This window comes from Oncorhynchus tshawytscha, linkage group LG11 (assembly GCF_018296145.1).
Source record: "Oncorhynchus tshawytscha isolate Ot180627B linkage group LG11, Otsh_v2.0, whole genome shotgun sequence".
Lineage (NCBI taxonomy): Eukaryota > Metazoa > Chordata > Actinopteri > Salmoniformes > Salmonidae > Oncorhynchus > Oncorhynchus tshawytscha.
In genome coordinates, this window is record NC_056439.1 from 6,059,556 (window position 1) to 6,087,354 (window position 27,799).

Here is a 27,799-nt window from a genome sequence, read left to right on the forward strand (position 1 = left end):
GATGGTATAGAGTACAGTATATACATATGAGATGAGTAATGTAGGGTATGTAAGCATTATATAAAGTGGCTAGTGATAAATTGATTACATCAATTTTTCCATTATTAAAGTGGCTAGAGTTGAGTCAGTATGTTGGCAGCAGCCACTCAATGTTAGTGATGGCTGTTTAACAGTCTGATGGCCTTGAGATAGAAGCTGTTTTTCAGTCTCTGGGTCCCCGCTTTGATGCACCTGTACTGACCTCGCCTTCTGGATGATAGCGGGGTGAACAGGCAGTGGCTTGGGTGGTTGTTGTCCTTGATGATCTTTTTGGCCTTCCTGTGACTTCGGGTGGTGTAGGTGTCCTGGAGGGCAGGTAGTTTGCACCCGGTGATGCGTTGTGCAGACCTCACTACCCTCTGGAGAATCTTACGGTTATGGGCGGAGCAGTGGCCGTTCCAGGCGGTGATAAAGCCCGACAGTCCAACTGGCCGTGCTGCTGCTCCAGTTTCAACTGTTCTGCCTGTGATTATTATTATTTGACCATGCTGGTCATTTATGAACATTTGAACATCTTGGTCATGTTCTGTTATAATCTCCACCCGGCACAGCCAGAAGAGGACTGGCCACCCCACAAAGCCTGATTCCTCTCTAGGTTTCTTCCTAGGTTTTGGCCTTTCTAGGGAGTTTTTCCTAGCCACCGTGCTTCTACACCTGCATTGCTTGCTGTTTGGGGTTTTAGGCTGGGTTTCTGTACAGCTGATGTACGAAGGGCTATATAAATTAATTTGATTTGATTTAATTTGACAGGATGCTCTCGATTGTGCATCTGTAAAAGTTTGAGTGTTTTTGGTGACAAGCCAAATTTCTTCAGCCTCCTGAGGTTGAAGAGGCGCTGCTTCATGTCACTGTGTTCATCAATGCAACAACAACCAAAACATTCTCAAGTCAAGTCCCTCTTACTGTAACTGTTTCTGTTATGAAAACCCCTAGAGCTCACAAGCCTATCTATCATCTGTGGTATGGGATCTTTACAAACAGTCCTTGACCTCAAGCTGTTTGCTGTAAATGGCCTGAATTCTCCAGGTCTTGTGATGACGGGTGAAATATTAAACATGAACGAATGTAACCCTGTACTTGATATTACAGACTGACTGTTCTCTACAAACTGGAGTGTACATCCTTTTAACCCTTTGTTAAATTGTCATTTGAAACAGGCTTGTGTAAATACCTGTTTTAAGAGAGACAGTAAACCTAGGCTAGAACAAGTATAGTTGAATATTTACCTTACTGATGTTGATGGAATAAAGTAATTCCATGATTTTCTACTCTATTCTTGCTTAAACACGGTTCTTTCTAAAGATAGAACAAAAAGGTTTTTTTTTAAGTAACAAAATAACAATAAGGCTATATACAGGGGGTACCAGTACCGACTATGCATAGATAATACACAGCGAGTAGCAGCAGCGTAAAAAAAGGGGCCAATGCAAATAGTCTGGGTTGCCATTTGATTAACTGTTCAGCACTCTTATGGCTTGGGGGTAGAAGCTGTTAGGGTGCCTTTTGTACCTAGACTTGGCACTCCTGTACCACTTGCCGTGCGGTAGCAGAAAGAACTTGGCTGGCTGGAGTCTAACAATTTTTAGGGCCTTCCTCTGACACCGCCTAGTTTCGAGATCCTGGATGGCAGGAAGCTTGGCCCCAGTGAAATAAGCCTAAACATGCTTCCTGTTTGCAACAACACAATAAAGTAATATTACAAAAAAATGTGGCAAAGCAATTCACTTTTTGTCCTGAATAAAGTATTGTGTTGTATTGGAATTGCCTCAAACATATTACTAAGTACCACTCTCCATATTTTCAAGCATAGTGGTGGCTGCATCATGTTATGTGTATGCTTGTAATCGTTAAGGACTCGGTGGGTTTTCAGGATAAACAAAGAAACTGAATGGAGCTAAACACAGGCAAAATCCTAAGCGGAGATACGACCTGACAGAATGCTCTCGACCTGTAGAAGTTTGTAAGGGTCTAAAAGGGCCAAGACAAATTTCTTCAGCCTCCAGAGGTTGAGGAGGCACTGTTGTGCCTCCACCACACTGTCAGTGTGGAGGGACCATTTCAGCTCCTCAGTGATGTGCACTCCAAGGAACATGGTGCTTTTGAGCCTCTCCATTGCAGCCCATTCTGTTTGGAGGCAGTGAGAAAAGTGGAGGGAGAAAGTGGAGATTCTGGGCAATCAAGGGATCCTGATATACAGTGCCTTTAGATAGTATTCAGACCCCTTGACTTTTTCCACATTTTATTATGTTACAGCCTTATTCTAAAGTTGATTAAATACACAATTGTTCTCTGCAATCTACACACAATACCCCATCATGACAAAGCAAAAACAGGTTTTTAGAAATGTTAGCAAATGTATAAATAAAATAACAGAATGACTTTCTTTACATCAGTATTCAGACCCTTGCTATGAGATTTGAAATTGAACTCAGGTGCATCCTGTTTCCATTGATAATTCCCTTGATGTTTCTACAACTTGATTGGAGTCCACCTGTGGTAAATTCAATTGATTGGACATGATTTGGAAAAGCATACACCTGTTTATTTAACCCTTGTGTTGTCTTAAGGGTAAAAAATGACACTATGTTTAACAGCAGAGAAAACCCCCTAAATGATATTTTTTCAAATTGACATTTTATGACTTTTCCAAGAGTGACCCCAACATTAGAAAAAGTGAAACATCGCCTTTGTTCATATTTCCATGAAAGCTGTACACCACCAGGGTACAAAGATTGTCTTAGAGTAATTTTTGACTCAACAGTTATAAAATAATTTACACACCACAAAAAACACAAAGACACAGACACACGAGAAATTGAGTTGTGTGTTACTGATTGAACTCAGCCAGCAGATCCTGAAGAGGAAGATCACCATGGTTGGCACAGCTAGAAAGAACAAGAACAAGCTCTTCGCTGCAATCCTCACAACAAGGGGGAGAGAGGCCTTCTCATCAAAGTTTGCCTTCACCCCCACCACCACTCTAGTTTCCTACCTCCCAAAGAGGAACAAGAATGTGGTCCTCCTGAGCACACTGCACAAAACGGCTGAGATCAGTGATCGTGAGGACAGGAAGCCAGCCGTCATCCTGGACTACAACCACATCAAAGGAGGCATGGACAACCTGGACAAAGTGATTGGAACTTACAGCTGCATGAGGATGACTGCCTGCTGCCCCCAGTCATCTTCCATAACATCATTGATGTGTCCACATACAATGCCTTCGTGATATGGAACAAGATCAACCCTACCTGGATGCTTGATAAGCGGAACAAGAGGAGGGTGTTCCTGGAGCAGCTGGGCAAGGCACTTGTAAACCCCACACATTCAAAGGAGGGAGCGCCTCCCCCCACACCAGCCTCTGCAGCGCTTGTGAAAGCTGTTGAGGGGGCTGAATCTTGTCCTGATCCACCTGAGGCTGCAGCTGGGGCAGGCAAGAGGAGGAGATGCCAATTCTGCCACCCAAAGAAGGACTGTAAAACAAATACTATGTGCTGCACATGTGAGAAATACATCTGCAAAGTCCATGCACACACACTTGCATACTGTCTTACATGTGATAATTAGAGTTGATTGATTTATGTTCTTCACATTTTTGTTTTGTATCTATTCTCTTATTTTATTTGTATTTATTGTTGTTGTTTATACACCTTGTGGGTGGGGGCAATGGTTCAAAAAATGGGAGAAAACTAATATTGTGTAGTTGAATTCCTCATTGTACAGTATTTAAGAATATATCACTATGTTGCCAAAAAAGTTCAAGACTGTTATTGTTCCCTTCAATAAAATGCATTCAAAACTACTTTCTGCACCTTTCTTAGGCTATACAAGTGCTATCTCTTGCTAGAAAATGCAGTAACTTTAGCAATAATAATAATAAACCTTTACTTTAGTAAAGAAAACAATTATGACAGGTGGGTTGTAATAAAAATGAGTGGTGTCCACTGATTAAATGCAGTCTTTCTGCATTGTGAAGAAGGAAACCCCAGATATTCATAAAGTTTGATGAATGACACGTTGTTTATTCATGTAAAATAGATTTGGGGTTTAAAATTCAATTAAGCAGCTTTATTTTAGGGGTTTAGTGAAGGCGGGTCATTTTTTACCCTTAGGACAAGGGGAGTATACAGAATGTTAAGACTACACAAGGGTTAAAGTCTCACAGAAAACAACAAGCCATGAGGTCGAAGGAATTGTCCTTAGAGCTCCGAGACAGGATTGCGTCGAGGTTCAGATCTGGGGAAGGGTACCCAAAAATGTATGCTGCATTGAAGGTCCCCAACAACACAGTGGCCTCCATCATTCTCTTCCTAGAGCTGGCCACCCAGTGGCAAAGGGCCTTGGTCAGGGAGATGACCAAGAACCAGCTGATCAATCTGACAGAGTTCCTCTGTGAAGATGGGTGAAACTCTCAGAAGGACAACCATCTCTGCAGCACTTCACCAATCAGGCCTTTATGGTAGAGTGGCCAGACAGAAGCCACTCCTCAGTAAAAGGCACATGACAGCCCAATTGGAGTTTGCCAAAAGGCACCTAAAGACTCTAAGACCACAAGAAACAAGATTCTCTCATCTCATGAAACCAAGATTGAAATCTTTGGCCTGAATGCCAAGCGCCACATCTGGAGGAAACCTGGCACCATCTCTATGGTGAGTCATGGTGGTGGCAGCATCATGCTGTGGGGATGTTTCTCAGCGGCAGGGACTGGAAGACTAGTCAGGACCGAGGGAAAGATGAACGGAGCAAAGTACAGAGAGATCTACTTCAGAGTGCTCAGGACCTCAGACTGGGGCGAAGGTTCACCTTCCAACAGGACAACAACCCTAAGCACACATCCAAGACAATGTAGGAGTGGCTTCGGGACAAGTCTCTGAATGTCCTTGAGTGGCCCAGCCAGACCCCGGACTTAAACCCGATCGAACATCTCTGGAGAGATCTGAAAATAGCTGTGCAGCAACACTCTCCATCCAACCTGACAGAGCTTAAGAGGATCAGAGAGGAATGGGGGAAACTCCCCAAATACAGGTGTGCCAAGCTTGTAGCGTCATACCCAAGAAGACTCAAGGCTGTAATCGCTGCCAAAGGTGCTACAACAAAGTCCTGTGTAAAGGTTCTGAATACTTATGTAAATTTGGTATTTCAGTTCAGTTTCTATAAATTTGCAAAAATGTCTAAAAACCTGTTTTTGCTTTGTCATTATGGGGTATTGTGTGTAGATTGATGAGGGAAGACAACCATTTAATAGATTTTAGAATAAGGCTGTAATGTAACAAAATGTGGAAAAAGTCAAGGGGCCTGAATACTTTCCGAATGCACTGTATTATGTGAAACGGGTGGACTTTGCAGAATTTTTTGTAATGGTCATAAACTGCACAGCACGAACGAAGAAATCAGAGTGCAGCAGAACGCTTTTTGGGGACTCATGGAGTTTACAGCCGAGGCATTGTAAGAAATCCGGTCAAACAACCACATAGTAGAATAGTTTACCTATTTACCTGGTCGGCTTGTTGTGTGTTCTATGCAGATACAAATATTCCTCTCGAAGCGTACTCAAGTTGCGAGAGGGAAACATGTATTCTGACAGTCAATGCACAGTTCACAGCAGTTCTTAATGCAATCACGGGAAAACAATTTTGAAAGTAGTTTTGGCAAATGTATTTTGAAAGCAGTTCTGGTCTTTGTTTAAAATAAATAAATAGGGGGCTTTCACATTACTATCACGTTTGCTTATCTGGCATCGTTTTACAAATGTAGTTTTACAACCCGTGTTTCAAGCATGGTTTATAAGTGGTGGGCCGAAGCCAAAAATAGGAGCGATTTTTTTTGTAGTTGTCATTAAAACATTCTTATGATGCTAATAAAATTCGTTGGCCATTTTTACATATTTTCTCATAAAAAGTATATTTCAACACTGCATGCTCAAACTAATTTGCAGAACTGCTAAACTTGGAACAAATCATAACTCCCGTACATACCACTCGTGATGAAGTGGTGAACGACGTGAACACGGCCTCTTGTGAAAACTCGAGCCACTGTCTGATGAAGAGGAACAGATTTTCGCTAACTTCCGAAAACTGAAATAAGATAAATATCTGTTTTCAAGTGCACTCGAAATATGCCGCATGCAACGTGAATTGTTTTGACCGTATGAAGAGTTAAATTCCGTTGACCATTTAGCCAATTTATTGAAAGCTAGCCAATGTTTGACTAGCTTAGCCAGCTACTGTAAATGTAAATTGGTGTTTCATTATAGTAGCTAGTGATCTCGGTCAGTGAATTACATTTTTGAATTATGTTTTGGCATGATAATGTTTCATTTCAAGTAACTAGCTGCAGGCTTAAATGAACAGTAAATCATATAATTTGCATAGAATCCCAAATAAATGTAGATAGAAAGGTGTGTGTGTGTCATGTATGCTAGAATGGAGGGTTTAAAAACGACAGCAGCATATGCATATTAGCCCATACATATGGCATAGCCAACACATATAGCATACCTTGCAATACAATCTTCTCTAAAAAAACAGTTGGACAATGTGCTCTTCAATAAGAAAACCAGAGTTTGATTTCTAAACCAGATGAGTTCTCAAATAGCAGGTGCCCAATACCATGGTGGGCCTGCACAATGTTGGATGCATTGGAATATAAGGTATGGAAAATGATAAAGAGCCTTTAGGATTATACAAAAAGCAGTTGGGAAATGAATGTTTCTTTGTTTTGTTTGAGTTTCAAATACAAAATGTCAGTGAATGTGAGTATAATTAGGTAGTTCACATTATTAACTTTCCTACTAACCTTCTAAAAGTTGACAGTGCCAAAATCTTGCCAATCCATTCATTATTCTACTAACTATGACTGAGTGTGAAACAAGTTTTTCATAATGTACGCTTCATGCGTATACATTTGAACAAACAACACCATCATAAAGTGTTTCACCATTTATTTGTATTCATCTTGAAGAACAATCTGGCCTTAATGGCCATGTACTTTTATCTCCACCCGGGCACAGCCAGAAGAGGACTGGCCACCCCTCAGAGCCTGGTTCCTCTCTAGGTTTCTTCCTAGGTTCCGGCCTTTCTAGGGAGTTTTTCCTAGCCACTGTGCTTCTACATCTGCATTGCTTGCTGTTTGGAGTTTTAGGCTGGGTTTCTGTATAAGCACTTTGTGACATCTGCTGATGTAAAAAGGACTTTATAAATAAATGTGATTCTTTGATTATTGAGTATGGAGACAAATAGCAAAGGTATCTCAGGCAGTATTTGGAGTATGTAAATATAGTGTAACCTACCAATCAATGTATATCAAGTGCCTTGGAGGGCATAATCTTACAATGTTGCAGTCCAGAAATGAGAGCTTTAGAATCTATGCCAAAAGCCTGGGCCTCTGATGGAGACTGTAGAACTGTCAGACGCATTCTTCAGTATTACCCCTTCTCTCTAGGCGCATGTGTGTGTCCAGTCCCTATAGGCATATTGAAAGGATCCCACCCTGGTCACCAATGTAGCTGACCGATGTAGAGAGACACAAGGACCTTAGCAGAATGCATTCTAAAGCTTGTGTGGTCCAGAGATGAGAACTCTACCGTCTTTTGCAAAAGCCTGGGCTCCTGACAGAGACAATAGAATTGTCCACACTCCATGTTAAAATAGTAATATAAAACAAGTTTGTCACCTGTCAGACGTGAGCTGCTGTCTGAAGAAGAACATCTATAGCTTGCTCCCAAAGACTGAAATAAGATAAATATCTGTTTTTGAGTGCACTTGAAATATGCAGCATGAATTGTTTTGATCGTATGAAGACGTAACTCCATTTACCGTTTAGCCAATTTATTGAATGCTAGCCAATGTTTGATTAGTCAAGCCAGCTACTGTAAATGTCAATTTGTGTTTCATTAGCTAGCGATCTCTGTCAGTGAATAGCAGTGTTGGAAAAAGTACCCAATTGTCATACTTCAGTAAAAGTAAAGATACCTTTACAGAAAATTACTCAAGTAGAAGTGAAAGTCACCCAGTAAAGTACTACTTGAGTAAGTCTAAAAGTATTTGGTTTGAAATATACTTAAGTATCAAAAGTAAAATGTAATTGCTAAAATATACTTAAGTATCAAAAGTAAATGTATAAATAATTTCAAATTCCTTATATTAAGCAAACCAGACTGCATTATTTTAATTTACAGATAGCCAGGGGCACCACTCAGACATGATCTTTAGCAATCTGCTCCTGCTAGCTAGCAACAGATTGACTTGTTGTAACTATCAAGCTACATCTAACGGTCTGGAAGGACAGAACACTACCACTCAACACCCCCTGCAACTGTTCTGCAGTAAAACCTCGCAATCCCAAGTATTTCTCTGCCGCTGCCACCACAACCTCTATTTTCGTCGACTTTCGATCCATTTCTGCAGTACAATTGACAACCATAGCTATGAATGCCAAGAAACCTACCTTACTGAAGCACATTCTTTCCATCACTCTCTATTAGCTTCTGCCTACTCACAGAAATCCTCTCAGGATCCCTCAACCTGTACCGACCTTTCTCTTACCACCCTCTTCACTGCTTCTGTTTTTGGGGACTCAGGAATTTGACAGCAGAGGCATTACAAGGAATCCTGTCGATTTAATGCTCCATCCTCACAGGCACCTGAGCCTGTTTAGGGATGGGTTTTAAACTGTGACTGAAGGAGTGGAATTATATTTTTATGTATTTTGTATGATCTCGGTTTAAGCCCCCTTCCCGCAATGGAATATTTTGTTTCTAATACCAATAGGTGTAGTTTGCCATAAAACCTTAAAGAAGGAGATTTGATGTGTAACACAATAAACAGTACCGTAATTCAAACAACAGCGCGCATATCCTTCTCATTTAGCCACACCCTTTGAGCTATGACGCCACCCAATAACATCGTTTCTCTTCAGTGTAAACGGAAGTGATCAGTGACCAAGAAGAATTTCCACATTAGCGTTTTTATTGTTGATATTAAGACGTGTATTGACAACATGGAACTCAACATATGACTTATTTAACTGCACAGCATCACATACTTACCCCATGTAGTCTTTAATTCGCGTTGGAGGCCGGACTTGGTTGATAGACGTTTTTTTTAGGTAACGCTAGTTAGCTGCTAACAATGGCTAACTGTATGGTTTTTCACACTCAAATAGCCTCCATCATGGAGGTGCTAGCAAATGCAGCCGTAGCAGATATCTGTAAACTCGTAGATGACGACTATGCAGTGTTTCGTTTGGAAATAACTCAAAGCCAGAAAGAAAACAGGGCATTGCGGAGGAAACTACAGCTACTGGAACTAAAGGTAGCACGGGAGCGCGTCGTCGCCAGTCGTCCCAGTAGTGTCAAGATCCTCGACCGGTACAGAGGAATAGCAAGAGGTACATTTTGCAGAAGGCTGAGGCTGCGCGGCCTAACGCCATCCATATATAACTCCGTGCCTGTCGCCCCGTTCCCCTCTGCACATGTGTTAACTGGAATTGGGTTTTGGTCAGTTTTTGGATAGTATGCAATAATTCCCCAGATTATTTAGCTATCTTGAACAAAGAAACAAATAATATTCTAGCCAGATTAATTTACTGCATTAGCTATTATTTAATCAACGAACGCAATGTGTTGCATGGAACATAATACATTGATCAATAAAAAGTATATCAACTAGTTATGCTAAGTGTTACCTTACATCCTTACCAATTCTAGACAGTGTCCAAAACTGTCAATAGTGTACAATATAGCGTTGAGCATTGACAGTAGCTACCCCCCCATTCACTCTCAGGTGAAGCACCTCTCACTGGAGGCAACAGGAGCTTTGAGAAGCCAGCGAGACACAATACATGGGGAGATGGCCAACCAATCACTGTTGATGAGGGGAGTGGAACTTCAACCCAGCATGTTATCGTGATAGAGGTGAGTGTAATAGTGTTATATAAAAAATATTTTAAAAATTGGCCCGTTTATTTCAGAAAGGTTCCCCTCAGCTATTCACTTGCTTACATGTACATCTGCCATAGGGGAGCTTGTAAGACTTTTCTAAGATGCTGTTATACAATTCAACTCATGTACCAGTAATAACCTCCTCTTTTATTTTGTCAGTCTGCAGATGCAGAGGCTGCAGGTCCTGGGGTCAAGCAGGAGAGTTCTGAAGGAGAGGAAATCCAACAGCACAGCAGAGACATCCAGACTGGAGCGTCTGGAGCACCCCCTGTAGCCACGGAGGACCCTACCACCGCCCCAGCGCAGCCCAGGACCCGACGCAACATCATGGAGGTCAGTGGAACGCTGAACGCCGTTCTCAAGACAGAAACAGACACAGAGACTTTAACTGAAACACAAAGGCTAGACACAGGATCTGACCACAGATCAGACCAAGGGAGACTGGTCTGTCACACAGCATCTGATCCTGCTCCCGGCTCAGAGTATTTACTTTACGGTAATCAGAGCCCGAGGACGGTTCAGTCCCAACGGGACTCAGATGACGCGTTACATGATCCATCTTGTTCTTACACTACAGAGATGGACCCTGGCAACATGACCTTGGGTTTAGAGACACAGACTGATCTGTCTAGAGGGGACTGGAACCGGTACAGTAGTCGTGTATACTCTGAAGGGTGCCTAGATAAGAAAGGGGAGGGTTTGGTTGTAGATGAAGTGAAAGTGGAGTGTGAGGTTCCTCCCACATGGAATGCAGATAGTCACCTAGGATACGGACTCTCACAGAGCAGAGGTTTCTTAGATTATAGGGAAAGCTCAGAGACAAATCCGGATGTTGCAACCCACTCCCCTTTACACTCGCGCAGGGATCTTGACCCAGTGTCCTTGTCGATTGGGCCTTACGATTCTCATGGCCACATCCTTTTCGATCAGGTATCGAACTCAAACGACAGGGCTAGAGGCCAGGGAGTGGGAGCCGCATCAGGCAATAGTAAAGAGAAACGGTTCCTCTGCATGTTTTGTAACAAAGGCTTCAGCTGCCCCCAGAAGGTGGAGATCCACCAGAGGGTCCACACAGGAGAGAAACCCTTCAGCTGTACACAGTGTCACAAACGCTTTGCCCAGGCTTGTGACCTGAAGAGGCACCAAAGGGTCCACACAGGGGAGAAACCCTACAGCTGCCCCCAGTGTGATAAGAGGTTCTCCCACCAGCACCATCTGAAGAGGCACATGAAGGTCCACACAAGATAGAGACTAGGTGGAGGGCCGAAAAACGTTAAGTTGATTGATCCCTGTCGAGGGAGGAGCTGATGACAGTAAAATATTCTTATGATCACTATTACATGTGTTGGTACTTTCAATTCTTACTCATTTTCTCATAATAAGTATATTCCAAAATTCTGTTGGGCAAATTTTCTAAACTGCTTAACTTTGAACCAATCAGAACTCCAGCACAAACACCTTGTGATGAAGGCAGCCAATGGACTGCTTCTATCTACGATGTAAATACTGCCTCAAGTGAAAACACATGCTGCTGTCTGATGAAGGGGAACAGATATAGCTAACTCCCAAAGACTGAAATAAGATAAATATCTGTTTAAGTGCACTGGAAATATGCAGCATGCAACATGAATTGTCTTGATTTTATGAAGAGATAACGCCGTTTACAATTTAGCCAACTTATTGAAAGCTAGCAAATGTTATTTTGACTAGCCTAGTCAGCTACTGTAAATGTCAATTTGTGTTTCATTAGCTTTCTTCGTCAGTGAATTCAATTTTTTAAATCATGTTTTGTCTCATTTCAAGTAACTAGCTGCAAGCTTAAATAAACATTTGATCATATAATTTGCATAGAAACCCAATAAATGCATGTAGATAGAAAGATGTGTGTGTCATGAATGGAGGTCTAAAAATGATATTAGCCAAATCATATAGCATACCTTGCAGTACAATCTTCTCTAAAAACAGTTGTAACATGTTGTAACATACAATATAAAGTATGGAAAATGATAAAGAGCCTTTAGGATTATAGAAAAAACAGTTGGGAAATGAATGTTTGCGTTTTAAACACTAAATGTTCAGTGAATGTGAATATATTTATGTGGTTTAAATTATACATTTTCCTAGTAACCTTCTAAAAGTTGACAGTGCCAAGATTTTGCAAATCCATTCATTATTCTACTAACTATGACTGAATGTGAGACAAGTTTCCCATAATGTACATTTCATGCATATACAGTGCCTTCGTAAAATATTCAGACCCCTTGACTTTTTCCACATTTAGTTACGTTAGCCTTATTTTAAAATGGATTAAATTGTTTTTCTTCAATCAATCTACACAAAATACCCCATAATGAAAAAGCAAAAACAGGTTTTTATATTTTTTAAAAACATTTTTGCTAATACTGAAATACCTTATTTACATAAGTATTCAGACCCTTTGCTATGAGACTCGAACCAAGAACCCAATGGTCACTCTGACAGAGCTCCAGAGTTCCTCTGTCGAGATGGGATAAACTTCCAGAAGGACAACCATCTCTGCAGCACTCCACCAATCAGGTATTTATGGTGGTGGTCAGACGGAAGCCACTCCTCATGTGTAAAAGGCACATGACAGCCCACTCGGAGTTTGCCAAAAGGCACCTAAAGGACACTCAGGCCATGAGAAACAAGATTCTCTCGTCTGATGAAATCAAGATTGAACTGTTTGGCCTGAATGCCAAGCGTCACATCTGGAGGAAACCTGGCATCATCCCTATGGTGAAGCATGGTGGTGGCAGCATCATGCTGTGGGGATGTTTTTCAGCGGCAGGGACTGGGAGACTAGTCAGGATCAAGGGAGCAAAGTACAGAAAGATCCTTGGTGAAAACCTGTTCCAGAGTGCTCAGCACCTCAGACTGGGGCGAAGGTTCACCTTCCAACAGGACAATGACCCTAAGCACACAGCCAAGACAACGCAGGAGTGGCTTTGGGACAAGTCTCTGAATGTCCTTGAGTGGCCCAGCCAGAGCCCGGATTTGAACCCGATCGAACATCTCTGGAGAGACCTGAAAATAGCTGTGCAGCAACGCTCCCCATCCAACCTGACAGAGCTTGAGAGGATCTCCAGAGAAGAATGGGAGAAACTTCCCAAATACAGGTGTGCCAAGCCTGTAGTGTCGTACTCAAGAAGACTCGAAGCTGTAATCAATGCCACGGGTGCTTCAACAAAGTACTGAGTAAAGGGTCTGAATACTTATTTAAAATTGATATTTCATTATATATTTTATTTTATAAATGTGAGAAAAAAATGTGCTTTGTCATTTTGGGTTATTGTGTGTAGATTGAGGGGAAAAAATAATTGTATCAATTTTAGAACAAGGCTGTAAAGTAAGAAAATGTTTTTTAAAAAGTCAAGAGGTCTGAATACTTTCTGAAGGTGTGGACTGACAGTGAAATGCGAACTTATGGCCCTTCCCAACAATGCAGAGAAAGAAAAGAGAGATAATAGAAAAGGAACAAATGTATTCAGAATTAATAAATATACACTCTGAAAACCAGGTCCTCCCTCGACAGAAGATAATGTAGCTTGCTAAAGCCCATCACCTGTACGCACTGCAGGAAGCGTTTCTTGGAGCGGAGCTACCTCAGGATACGCCAGCAGAAAAAACATTCCACTCTATAATATAGAAAGTAAGGCTGGAATTTGCCAGGGACCTCATGATAAAATATTATCACAATAGTTAGGTTCCGATGCAATATTTATTACACTTCTCACAATTGTGTATGTATTCCGATTCGATGTTGCAATTTGATGTTCCAAACATATTGCTCATTATATGTCTGCTGCAGAGAGAGGAGTGAGCGTGAGAAAACAAGTTTTTATAAATCTGGGAAATAAAAGTGCTGAAAACATGTTGGCTCACTATTTAAAAAGAAGATGGAGAACAAGCTATAGGATGAAAAATACCAGAAGTTTTTTTCGCAGGTACAGCCGACTAGCGCCAGCTACCGCTACCTACAGTAGCAAAAAAGTTTTATTTTTTATAAATCGGTAATTGGAGTCAAATATCGATATAATATCATCTAAAAATGATATTGCAATATGTAGCTGACATGTTAAGCAATATGTAACACGATTTGTAACCATTCCAATGATTAAATACATATTCATTTTCATTGTTGTCAAGAGAAGAACCACAGATGCTTTTGGATTAATGAGAGTAACAGATTTCAGTGTTGAATATTCCTGAGCAAAATATTGCATCCAGACATTGTGTGATATATAAGGCAGTGGTCTAAGACACATCGGTCTAAGGCACTGCATTTCAGTGCTAGAGGCGTCACTACAGACCCTGGTTCAATTCCAGGCTGTATCACAACCGGCCATGATTGGGAGTCCCATAGGGCGGCGCACAATTGGCCCAGTGACGTCCGTGTTTGGCCGGTGTAGGTCGTCATTGTAAATAAGAATTTGTTCTTAACTGACTTGCCTGGTTAAATAAAGGTTAAATACAAATATATTAACACTAAAAAGTATGTTGCATCAAATAAAAATCTAATGTATTTATAAAAGCTCTTTTTACATCAGGAAATGTCATAAAGTGCTGTACAGAAACCCAGCCTAAAACCCCAAACAGTAAACAATGCAGATGTAGAAGCACGGTGGCTAGGAAAAACTCCCTAGAAAGGCAGGAACCTAGGAAGAAACCTAGAGAGGAACCAGGCTCTGAGGGGTGGCCAGTCCTCTTCTGGCTGTGCCAGGTTGAGATAAGAGTACATGGCTATTAAGGTCAGATTGTTCTTCAAGATGTTCATATTGTGTTTGTACTGTGTAGGCTATATGATGTTCACAAATTCCTGTATCATTACTTCTATTCAACTATCTAATGTTTTATGGGTAAATGAACGCAGTTTATCAAGTTCATGCAGTTTTTAGTTGAGACGTATGTGTGGTTTATATATTGTGTATTTGTTGTGTAAAACTCTGACTTTTCATTCCAAGACTTTCATTGAGACTGTCTTTAGTATACATCACATCTGATCTCACCCTATTCTGCATACATCCAACAGAGCTTTATAACCAATATACACTTACTAAATATACCCACACTAACAAACACCTACTGTACATGTCAAAATAGTTTAGTCAGGTTTGTCTGATGATGACTTTTGACTTATCGTAGCTGACGTTTTTTTTTACCCACAACGTCATATTTATGTCCACCATGATGGTTTTAACAAAGAAGTCATTCTGTATTATGAGAATTTCGTTATCAATGTTCATAAACTTCAATTAATTTACTCAGTCTGCAACCCAGAGTTTGTAAGGTTCTGGTTTAAATGAAACAGACAGAGTTCCCAGCTTACAATAGTCAAAATGTTTATTCACGAGAGCACTCTGAAGTCCATTATACAATCTATTTTATACCTTGCTCCTTACTTACGCACATACTTCCACACAAACAGTAGATATCCTACACACATACATACACACGAACAGTAGATGAGTTGTATCCTTCTCCAGAGTTCTCACCACTGTGTATCACTACCCGGCCGACAGTTCCATTCCCCCGAGATTAGGGAAACCTTGAGAAGTACTCCCTGTCCTATCATAAGTTTCTCAGAGTTCTAGCCAGGTCGGGTCAAACACAGTTTAATTGTTCTCGATATTTTCTTAGACACACATATAAACACACATTTCTCTCCCTCACAGGTCTCTTCTGAACCTAGTTGGACTTACGTTTAATACTTTAATTATTCCTTATACATGCTACATAAACTATAATCCCTAATAGTTAGGTTTCAGGGTGGAATTATTTAATCATTATCTTTAAACATATAAATCCCCTTATCATTCTTTAACTACAGTACAGGACTCGTGTAGTGGGGAAGGGTAAACACTCCATGTTGAAAGTGTGTATCTGTGTGTGCGTACCTGAGGGAGTGTATGTATGTGTAATCTGTATCACCTGTCTCTTCCAGGAGGAGGAGGGTCCAGAGGTGCTGCTGGTGAAGGAGGAGGAGAGTCTGAGGAACCCTGAGGGGACCATGGTCATGGAGGACAACCAGACTACACCACCTCCTGAACTCACAGAGGAACCAGCTGAGCAGCACAGGACCACACACAGTCTCACTGAGGTGAGCCCACTGTAGACTACTGTCTGAATGGTATTAGGTCAGGGCTCGGATCCACAAAGCCTCTCTGAGTAGGAGTGCTGAACTAGGATCAGTTTTGCCTTTTAGATCATGATGAATAAGACAATATAGACAGATGGGGACCTGATCCTCGATCAGCACTTCTACTCTGAGACTACCCTGGGGCCGTATCCACAAAGTGTCTCAGAAAAAGTCACAGGAATTTGGCTATAATCTGTTTTAAGACATCTGAGCTCAGAGTAGGTTTTAGGATGATATTAAGACACTGCTCAGACAAACTCTGAGCCAGGAGTAAAATCAACTCTTAAAAGTTTCTCAGCTGGTAATCAGGACATTTTGAGGTACCGTAAAGGAAAGATAGTGATGACGCTCATTGACATTGTTACAGGCCCTTCCCAACAATGCAGTGAGAAAGAAAAGTAATAACAGAATAATAATACATACAGAATGAGTAACGATACATGGGGTACCAGTACTAGGATAATTGAGGTAGATATGTACATATAACTAGGAATAAAGTCAACAGGACAGATAATAAACAGCAGCGTATGTGATGAGTCAAAAAAAGTTAGTGCAAAAAGGTCAATGAAGATAGTTAACCAAATAGCTACCCGGACTATTTAACTCACTATTTAGCAGTCTTATGGCTTGGGAATAGAAGCTGTTCAGGGTCCTGTTGGTTCCAGACTAGGGCTGTGGTGGTCACGAAATTTCGTCAGCCGGTGATTGTCAAGCAAATAACTGTCGGTCTCACGGTAATTGACCTTTAATTAACATAAACACATTTAGCATCTCCTGGCTTCCATACTCCTGCCTAAAAGCCACTGATGCAGACCTTTGGAACATCTACATTTGAAAGAGTGTAATAAATCCATTTAATATAGCCTACACCTTCACAACAAATCCATGATTTATTTTAGACAGGTCTAAAGAAACATGATATGAAGGAAATGTAGTCTATTTCAGAAGAACAGAATAGCATACTCTGAGTTGTCCTTATGTTAGGTCCTGATCTGGCTATGCCAAATGGCTGTGGGATACACTAGTTCATTTAGCAGACAAGATTTGCTTAGAATTCTGTGGCATTATTTTATAGTATGAAGAATACAATTGAACAAAGCTGAATAAAATAGAAAGGATATTTTCTCCAAACCATTTGAGGGAGTGCGCACATTCGGCTATTCTGTGTTGAGCGGTTACCAAAAATAGGTACTCCTACATGTTTAATTTAGAGTTATTAATGTATCTTTAGTTGTTCTACAAACGTTGGGCTTCATGTTTTGATTTGTAATACATTGTAAGGCTGCATGATGCGACTCTAAATGATTTTCTTTTGTCGCTTGAAAGGCATGAACTCTGCTTTGTTGTTTTTTTGCGCAGGCTGTACACACTTCGTCAGGTCTCTCATTCACAATTTGAGAAGCACTTGATAATGCCTTGAATTTCCCGGCAGCATCCCCTTGTGTGACCATAGTGCACCCTAAAAAAAATCCATGCCTTTTGCAGCCCTTCACCCTGATTGCTGCATGCTCCGTAGCACTTCTCACTCACACGGATCTCCATCACGTGATCTGGTCTTTCTCACAGGCTACAAGTGAAGACAGACACATCGGGACGCAACTGAGCACGTTCTTATCTAATTCCGAGGTGCATATTGAAGATATTGGAAGAACTGTCCACATTTGCTTTTCGACAGCCAACAAGATGATCAGGCCTAACGTACAGCAAAAGCACTAGCCTATGTCAATCTATTATCCCCCATAGTACAAAAGTTGGCCTATTATATTCTGTACGAGAAATAAATATTCCAAACATAGTCTGAAATAAGATGGGACAGTTGTGGGATTCAATAAATCTCAAATTAATACAACCACTAGCATCAAAAAAACTTTGTTACGCAATGTCGCTGATGCAACAGATCAGAACATTTAGCTTAAAATGTTGAAAAAATATTAGGCTATTTCTTCACATTATAAGCGCAGCAATACGCACACGGCAGTAGGCTAAAAGCGTGAAGGTTCCATTAGCGGGAAAACACCATTATCAAAAGTGACCACACAATTATGCATGAAACTCAGGCGCTGCTTATATATGCCATTTAGGCTCTACACCCCTTGTAAAGTGGATTAATGTGCTTCATTTTAAGAAGTTATTTGACCACTTTTTAGTTGTGAAACAAACCTTCAAACAGGCCTATGGGCTAGGCTATATGAGGTGTGCGATTATGATTTTTTTTTAAATTAAGTATCTTTTTCTTGCCTTATGCTGGGCATCATTCACAAGTGATAATATATAATTAACAAGTGATAAGCTAATAGTCACCCATCAGACTATTATTGATTTAATTTTATCTTTACATATACTAAATAATATATGTGTGAAATCCGTTTTGATTTAGAAATGGACCATTATTTTGCACCTGTCTTGAAATGGGCAGAGGAAAAAAATACATGTCATCTATGCACTTAAATAGAGAATGGAGGACGCTTTTCTGTGGTTAATTTTCATGCCAGCCAGGTTGGCTATACTCCTGTTGTAAAGAGAAGCAATATGCTTAATATTAGGAAAGTTGAGAAATAAATATAGTAGGCCTAGCCTATAGAAATCTGATGGGATCCTCCTTTTTTTAAGAGGCCATCACTCTGTTTTCTTACACAATTTCATAGCCATAGAAATGTTACGCAACATGAGCTTATGGACCCTCATGAAGTGTTTGATTAGATTTTTGAATACATTTGCATTGATGCCAGAGTGATTAGAGGGACAATAGAGTGCTGAGTACCAGGCAGTTAGCAAGTTTGGTATTCTACTAATGACCATCAGCAGCATCAGAGCTTGGAGAAGCCTAATTACCGTGACTAAAAGGTCACGGAATTTGACTGCCTTCATGACTCGTGACCACCGGGGTGGCGGTAAGGTCACTGCACTGGGTCTTTCACAATTTTTAGGGCCTTCCTCTGACACTGCCTGGTATAAAGGTTCTGGATGGCAGGGAGCTTGACTCCTGTGAATACACTACCCTCTATAGCGCTTTGTGCTTGGATGCCAAGCAGTTGCCAAATATTTTAAGCCTCCTGAGGGGAAAGAGGCATTGTCATGCCCTCTTCATGACTGTGTTGGTGTGTGTGTGGACCATGATAGTTCCTTAGTGATGTGGACACTGAGGAACTTGTAGCACTTGATCCACTCCACTACAGTCTGGTCGATGTGAATGGGGGCGTGCTCAGCCCTCCATTTCCTGTAGTCCATGATCAGCTCCTTTGCCTTGCTGACGTTGAGGAAGAGGTTGTTGTCCTAGCACCACACTGCCACTTCTTTGTGACCTTCTCCCTGTAGGCTGTCTCATCGTCGTTGATGATCAGGCCTACCACCGTCGTGTTGTCAGCAAACTTAATGGTGTTGGAGTCGTGTGCGTCCACACAGTTGTGGTGAACAGGGAGTACAGGAGGGGACTAAGCTTAGTGATGAGCTTTGAGGGCACTATCGGGTTGAACGCTAAGCTGTAGTCAATGAACAGCATTGTCACCTCTTTTCCAGGTGGGAGAGGGCAGTGTGGAGTTTAATAGAGATGGTGTCATCTGTGGCTCTGTTGGGTCGGTATGCGAATTGGAGTGGGTCCAGGGTGTCTGGTGTGATGGTGTTGATGTGAGCAATGACCAGCCTTTAAAAGCTTTTCATGGCTACAGATGTGAGTGCTACGAGGCGATAGTCATTTAGACAGGTTACCGAGGCGTTCTTGTGCACAGGGACTATGGTGGTCTGCTTTAAACATGTGGCGGCAGGGTAACCTAGTGGTTAGAGCGTTGGACTAGTAACCGGAAGGTTGCAAGTTCAAATCCCCAAGCTGACAAAGTACAAATCTGTCGTTCTGCCCCTGAACAGGCAGTTAACCCACTGTTCCTAGGGCATCATTGAAAATAATAATTTGTTCTTAACTGACTTGCCTAGTTAAATAAAGGTAAAATAAAAACATGTAGGTATTACAGACGGGGTCAGGTAGAGGTTGAAAATGTCAGTGAAGACACTTGCCAGCTGGTCAGCGGATGCTCTGATTACGCGTCTGGTAATCCGTCTGGCCCTGCGGCCTTGTGAATGTTAGAACTTTAAACAGGTTCTCTCACATCAGCTTCGGAGAGTATGATCATACAGCGGTCCGAAACAGTTGGTGCTCTCATGCATGGTTCATTGTTGCTTGCATAGAAGGCATTTATTATGCGTCTCTGTGTGTGGAGTAAAGGTGATCTAGAGTTTTTTTTTTTAGGCAAAACGGATTCAGTTTTCCTGCATTAAAATCACTGTACACTAGGAGCACCTCCTCTGGATGACCATTTTCTTGTTTGCTTATGGCCCTATACTGCTTCTTGAGTGTGGTCTTAGTCCCATCATCTTGTTGGGGTTGTAAATAGACAGCTATGAAAAATATAGATAAACTCTCTTTGTAAATAGTATGGTCTAGAGCTTATCATGAGGTATTCGAACTCATGAGAGCAGAACCTCGAGACTTCCTTAATATTAGAGATCGCACACCAGCTGTTGTTAACAAAGAGACATACACCTCCCCTTTGAGCTTACTGGATGCTGCCATTCTGTCCTACTGCTGCCAGATGTATATTATCCATGTTCATGTTCAGCCAAGACTCCGAGAACCATAGGTTATTACAGTTCTTCAGGTGCCGTTGATAGGATAGTCTCGAATGGAGCTCGCCCAGTTTGTTTTCCAGTGATTGTACGTTCGCAAATACAAGGGGGGTTAGAGGTGGTTTATGTATTCGCCTACGTAGTTTGTCAGGGCGCCTGCATGTTGGCCTCTCTTGCGCAGTCTTTTTCTTTTCTGAGTCTTCGTTATTAGGGCCTGGTCCGGGGTGAGCAGTAGGTCCTGCTCCTCTGACTCCTTGAAGTAGAAATATTAATCCAAATCGAGGTTAGTGATCGCTGTTCTGATGTCCAGAAGCTCTTTTCAGTCATAGGAATTAGAATTATGGGGAATAACTCATCACGATGAGGTATTGCCTGCTTTTGACTATAGAATGCTTCAGACAAGCATCAAATGTTGCAATGGTAAAATGTTTCATATAATTTTCACCTAATACAATTACTTTGCCTACTCTTAATTCTTGCCTAATATTTTTTGCATGCATAACCTTTTTTGTAACCAATTCTGATGGTGGTTAAAAACTGAATTTTGTTAATGGGCTATTAGTTATATCAACACATTCGTCACTACCGTTTAACAACTCTAAATCGCTTTGGCACAGTAGGCATCAACCAACTTGCCGATAATGTTGCATAAATCGTTTGAACAGTCTATAATTTTCATTGAATATAATCAAAGTTAACATAGGCCATACCATGTGAATATGATAGACTTTCAAAAATGTTATGCAACATTATCTAATGCTTTCAATTTCCAAACCTACAGGCATGCCCAATTTAAGTATATTTTTTAAAGATAGACTGTCAACGTCTATCAAGGTGATATTGCGCCCCAAAGGGATAACTTAAAATAACATAATCTTTTTTTAAAAATTTGATTATTTATTAGCGTAGTGGTTAAAACAATTTAGGCATATAATGTGAAATCATTGTCAAAAGGGCAAGAGATACTGGTGCAGGTAGGTCTACATCATTTATGGGTTGATCATATTCAAATATAAGCACTTTCTTTCAAGAACTCCAAAGTAATTGCCTATGGTGCAGGAACCACTGACTCGCTGACCTTTTCTATTATCAAGACACTTGCTGGGAACTCAACTAGTTAGGACAGCTCATGAGGTCTCCTAAATATCTGTAGACTAGATGGGACTCTTATGACTAAAGATGCTTCAAGCATAGCTTTTATTTTTACCCGTTAGAATAGGAGAACTTCTACTCTGAGACACATCGTGGATGCGGGTCCTGGTCTTGATTCATTTTGTCTTAAGTGTGGGACCATGTCTTTGAATTATCAATCCATTAAAGAGTATCAAGTAATAAAATCAACTAACATGTTTGTATAGTATTCATAGCAATCTCTCATTGCTCAATCAGAAGATGCTGCATAGCAGGGTGCTCATATGAGATTTATTGATCCAACAACCTCTCACTCTGTATCTCTTACAGTCAGTAGACATGGAGGATGGGAAGCCTGATCTGCTGCTGATCAAAGAGGAGACTATAGAAGACGGACCAGAGAGCATTGACCTGCTAAGTGGACTAAAGATGGGGGAGCAAGGTAAGGGAGAAATGCACATACAGTAGCCTACATACAGTAATAGATCTTCAATGGAAATAGTAATGTGCCTGGCAATTATTTTTTCAGAAAATTAAATCAATACAACTTATGTTTACATACAAAAACACACAATGCATGAACTTGACCAGGTAATTGATTAAAAAAAAACTCCATATGTAGAGTTCTCTGCCATGTTTTTTAAAAGTCTATTCTCTTCCTTCAGGTGGTTGGCTGGAGGTTAAAAAAGGAGACTGGGCGGCCATCTTGGATTCCCAGACCGGAGCAGCCAAGGGTCGAGGAGATGACATCACCGAGCTGGCCAGGGCCAGAGGTGACATAGTGGAGGTCAGTGGATGGGACAGCATCCTTAATGCCGGGCTGGGGAACAACACTGTTAACCACAACCCAAAACAGACAGTCGAACACAAAACAACATCCAAACTTAGTTTCCATGACAACAGACTGGCTGAGACCAGGGCAAGGCGTAGATTTGGTCTGCAGGGACGGGGTGGTGTGGGTGTGAGTCGGGAGAGAACAGACACAGACTCAGCTAGCGATGCTCCATCCTGCTCCTATAGTTGTGATTCAGAGAGACTGATTGGGCCTCAGGTTAACCCCGTAACAGATGCTGCCTTCAGCCTGCCTTCTATAGGATCTATCAACTGGAAGATGGACCCTGCAACAACACAGACACTCCCTGGCCTTCATCCTCCTCATACTATTCTAATGTTAAACCAGACCTCTGACAATGACAGTGCCTCAACACTAAATAGCTACACAAGCCCATTGACAAATGACAGTAGTGGAGATGGAATCAGAAAAGGTGGTGGCGCCAAAGAGAAGCGATTCCCGTGTTCGTTCTGTGGGAAAGCCTTCAGTTTCCCCCAACAGGTGGAGATCCACCAGAGGATGCACACAGGGGAGAAACCTTTCTGCTGCAACCTGTGTCGGGCAAGTTTCTCCCACTTATCCAGCCTGAAGAGGCACCAGAGGGTCCACACAGGGGAGAAACCTTTCGGTTGCCACCTGTGCCGGGTCAGTTTCTCCCACACGTCCAGCCTGAAGAGGCACCTGAATGTCCACACAGGAGAGAGGCCGTTCGCCTGTACGCACTGCGAGAAGAGGTTCTCGGAGAGAAGCTACCTCAGGTTACACCAGCAGAAAATGCACACGGCCCATGTATAGTGTAGAGTAGTATTAGTTAGTTTGTAGTTAATTATGTTTTTTTTATGTAGTAGGGAACTGGATCAAATTAACCGAGGAAAAAATTTGTATGATGAAGCAGAGTAGATGATATGGTGATGGTTGGTGTGATGGGGTCTTTTAAAATGCTTCACTGATAAGAAATGACAACATTGTCCTGTTGTTTAATGTGCTTGTTTTATAATGAGGAACTGATAGTGCCTTAATTCATTTCGTTTCCTTGACAAAGTAATGAAGCTGTGTGTAATGTTAAACCTTTTCCAAAGTATTCTCATTCATTTTATCAAAGCGAGGGTACCAGATTTATAGAAAAGGTCAAGTGTTACCATAGGGAGAAAAATATATATACTAATTACTAGGGCTTTTGCGGTAATCCAGCATTCATGAGTCATGACCTCAATAAAATTCTGTGACCAGTCATGGTAATCTCCTTTTAAGCACTCTGGACATATGTTAGTAGTACCCAACTCGGTAATGATCATCAGGTCGCTAATGGCATGATTCTCAGGGCTCTATTGTCCTTCTAGCCTCTCTGACATCAACGCAAATGTCATCGAAAATCACAAACACTTATCACCAAAACAGTATGTGCTTTTAAAACGTACCTCCCTGTGATTGGTTGATTAGTTGTAGTTCTGCTCTTGAACAAGGCAGTTAACCCACTGTTCCTAGGCCATCATTGAAAATAAGAATGGTTTCTTAACTGACTTGCCTAGTTAAATAAAGTTAAAATAAAAAAATAAAAACTGATGGAAAAAAAGTTAATAAAAAACAGATAAGATATCTTTGTTACAAAATTGGCCAAGCCTAAATAAAACTAATTCAGTCTACATTATAGTGAATGTTGATTTTATTTTGAATAGCCTAGTAATAGGGCACGTTTTATATTTTTCATAATTAATAGGCTGACACTTTACATTTAGCTACAGAATATCTCACCACCATGTGCTTCCATCTCCTCCCCGCTCTCCTTCATGACATTCTTCAGCGCGCAGAGAGAGGCGCTGTCAACAGTTTAATGAAATACCGTAAATAGTTTCGATGTGAAAACATGTTACTATCGATTTTCTCTTACAGATTTCACTTAGTTTCCCAAATGAAGCACTGGGTAGCTGCAGGAACAGGGTTGGAGTGCCCATGGCATACAGAGTTTGGGCGGAATATCTATCACATGTTGCGCCGCGACATAACCGTAGTTTACCGGATATGGGACGAAGCGGCTGGAAAGTGGCCTCCATTCGCTATTCGATACAGATGATATGTATTTTTTTCTCTTGCCCATGTTTCTGCCAATTTGACAATGGGCCATTATAGATCTAAACTAATTTGACATATTAGTTCAGATTAAATTGAGAATAGTCTGGTGAAAGAATGGTCACTTGATGAAAGCTGGAGGGAACAGCATGTGCAGCCAGCCTGAGGCAAGGAACAGATATTGCGATAATCTCAAAATCGTCAATTCCCAAGAGTCGCATCATGCAGCCCATATATCTTTTGATTTCTAATGCATTCTAAGGTTTGTATCATTCACAACTAAAGTTGCCAAATTACTGAAAATCTAGCATATAGGACCTGTTTCAAATGATGACTTTTACGTTCAACATAGACACTTAATATGCGCACTCCTCTGGAAAGGGAAAAATATCCTTTCTATTTTAAGTTCAATTATAATCTTCTTACTATAAAATCATATAATATAACACAATGGCATGGGACTTAAGGATATCTTGTCTGCTAAATGAACAAGTCTACAGCATGGCGCATAGCCATAAAATTATGTATTTTTGACAGTGTACAGTAGGGCAACTCATATTCTATTCTTCTGAAATACATTTTCTTCATATCATGTATCTTTAGACTGGCCTAAAATAAATCTTGGCTTTATTGTGATGGTTTATATTCAATTGATTTGATATTGTTAAATGTAGATGTTCCAAAGTTCATCAGCAGCTTGTATGCATGGAGGCCTGGAGATGCTCAACGTGTTTATGTTAATTTACTGGTCAATTACGTGAGACTGACAGTTTTGCATGACAATAACCAGCTGACAAAATGTCATGACCACCACTCCCCTATTTATTTTGTCATGAGCACCACAGCCCAACTTATTGTTTTCTTTAATAAAAAAGTACTGTACTTTACATTATGTAAGTGTATTACCATTTTAGTTGAAATTAAATACAAATTTGACTCTGCTGACTGGCTTGTTTGTTTTTTTGTATCATTGCAGGGACTGAGTTTCCCTTATTTCAGTCGAACCAAAACATTATACTTAATTATTGAATCAACACATGGCTTTAAAAAATAAAATAAAACTCCAATGGTCCATATTGTTGGGTACTTGAATCACAGTGTTAGAGATGGGCTTGACTGTGGGTGAACATTTTATAATATGTCATGTTACTGTGTGTACAACAGAGTTTCTTATATGAACCTTTTATATGCTCTTTTGTAAAATGTGTGTTTAGTCTGCAGTCCATGAAGACCTGCTGATATCCGGTGTTGCTGGCGGGAGAGAGTGGACCTCTGAAGAGGCTGGTCACAAACCCTGGCCCCGGATCAGAACCCTGGCTCAGGAGCCATTGTTATTCCGTCCCAATTCGGAACTAGGACCAACCGACGAGGGACAGAGATTCCACCACTACACAGAACACAACCAGTGGACAGGTGGACTGAACAACCTCAGTCCTGGTGCTCATCAGAGAGACAGAGGCTCCAGTCAGGGATCCAGTCTGCAGCCCAGACCCTTCTCTTCACAGTCTCAGTGCAGGGATGAAGCAGGACCTGGGGCTGATAGAGATAGACCCTCCTGTTCCTATGATACAAACACCACAGTATCCATGATGAACAGAGCAGGTCATCTTAGGCTTCAGCTTTCACAGAGAGTGGTGGGAGATCCCCTGGGTGGTAGTTTATCAGGAAGTCTTTCTTTTCCTTCAGGATCCCATCTAATGCCTGGTGACTGGGTTCATAGTAAACCTGGACCTGGGTCTAGCCTTCCTCAGCTGCCTCATGGTAACCCCACGAATGCAGACAGGGTCAGGGTGGGCGTTCACCATGAGAGGCACCTAACCTATAACACAGCACACAATCCCATCAACACCAAAACAATGGCTAGAGGTCAAGGAGGGAGCTCAAAGACTAACCACCTGACGGTGGTGGCTCCTGCTTCTACCTCCTCTGGTGTCATAGGGTCACAACGTAAGAGGCCAAGCAATAGGACAGATTCTGAAAAGCCGTATGCCTGCCCCACGTGTGGGAAGAGCTTTGCGGAGGCAAGGTATGTGAAGCAGCACCAGACCATTCACACCAAGGAGAGGCCCTTCAAGTGCAAACTATGTTCCAAGAGCTTCTCCTTCCTGAGTTACCTCATCAGGCATAGGAGTGCCCACAATGGGGATAAATCGTAGCAATTCTTTAGCTGAACTATTATAGTTATCATGTGAAGTGTCCTGGGCTAATATTTTTTATTACTGTGTCCCTCAGTTGAGCATCTGTGTACTCTAACGTTCTCCCATTATACAGATTGTTTGTTTGGTGTGCTGGCATAGCCGACACACTGTCATTGAAGTCTAACACTATATAAATACAGTGCATTCGGAAAGTATTCAGACCCTTCACTCAGTACTTTGTGAAATCACCTTTGGCAGTGATTACAGCCTCGCGTCTTCTTGGTTATGACGTTACAAGCTTGGCACACCTGTATTTGGGGAGTTTTTCCCATTCTTCTCTGCAGACCCGCAAGCTCTGTCAGGTTGGATGGTGGGCGTCGCTGCACAGCTATTTTCTGGTCTCTCCAGAGATGTATGATCGATCGGGTTAAATTTTGGGCTCTAGCTGGGCCACTCAAGGACATTCAAAGACTTGTCCTGAAGCCACTCCTTCATTGTCTTGGCTGTGTGCTTAGGGTTGTTGTCCTGTTGGATGGTTAACCTTTACCCCAGTCTGAGGTCCTGAGTGCTCTGGAGCAGGATTTCATCAAGGATCTCTCTGTACTTTTCTCCTTTCATCTTTCCCTCATCCTGACTAGTATCCCAGTCCCTGCCTCTGAAAAACATCCCTGCAGCATAATGCTGCCACCACCATGCTTCACCGTAGGGATGGTGACAGATTTCCTCCAGACGTGATGCTTGGCATTCAGGCCAAAGAGTTTTCTCACGGTCTGAGAATCTTTATGTGCCTTTTGGCAAACTCAAAGCGGGCTGTCATGTGCCTTTAACTTAGGAGTAGCTTCCGTTTGGAGGAGTTGCTTCCGTTTGGCGGAGTGCTGCAG

The 27,799-nt window shown here is 41.5% G+C and overlaps 1 protein-coding gene across 2 annotated transcripts; it reads left to right on the plus strand.

Moving 5' to 3' along the window:
* Positions 1-8,930: 8,930 nt before the first annotated feature.
* On the plus strand, positions 8,931-27,207 carry LOC112262386. Of its 2 annotated transcripts, XM_042330475.1 has the most exons (7): positions 8,931-9,423; positions 9,819-9,949; positions 10,136-10,309; positions 15,939-16,094; positions 22,212-22,323; positions 22,547-22,668; positions 25,995-27,207. In XM_042330475.1, exons 1-7 carry the CDS (start codon positions 9,165-9,167, stop codon positions 26,934-26,936), a joined length of 1,896 nt encoding a protein of 631 aa, XP_042186409.1. In that variant the 5' UTR covers positions 8,931-9,164; the 3' UTR covers positions 26,937-27,207. The 2 variants fall into 2 exon arrangements, with proteins under 2 accessions (XP_042186409.1, XP_042186410.1); XM_042330476.1 differs by lacking the exon at positions 25,995-27,207 and having other exon boundaries at positions 22,547-25,721.
* The last annotated feature ends 592 nt before the right edge of the window (positions 27,208-27,799 follow it).

Excerpts from the sequence above, each read along its gene's own strand:
- LOC112262386 (XM_042330475.1), top strand. The coding sequence starts at position 9,165 with ATGGCTAACTGTATGGTTTTTCACACTCAAATAGCCTCCATCATGGAG. Across the intron at positions 9,950-10,135 it reads AGCATGTTATCGTGATAGAG|TCTGCAGATGCAGAGGCTGC; the intron begins GTGAGTGTAATA and ends TTATTTTGTCAG. Across the intron at positions 22,324-22,546 it reads ACTAAAGATGGGGGAGCAAG|GTGGTTGGCTGGAGGTTAAA; the intron begins GTAAGGGAGAAA and ends CTCTTCCTTCAG.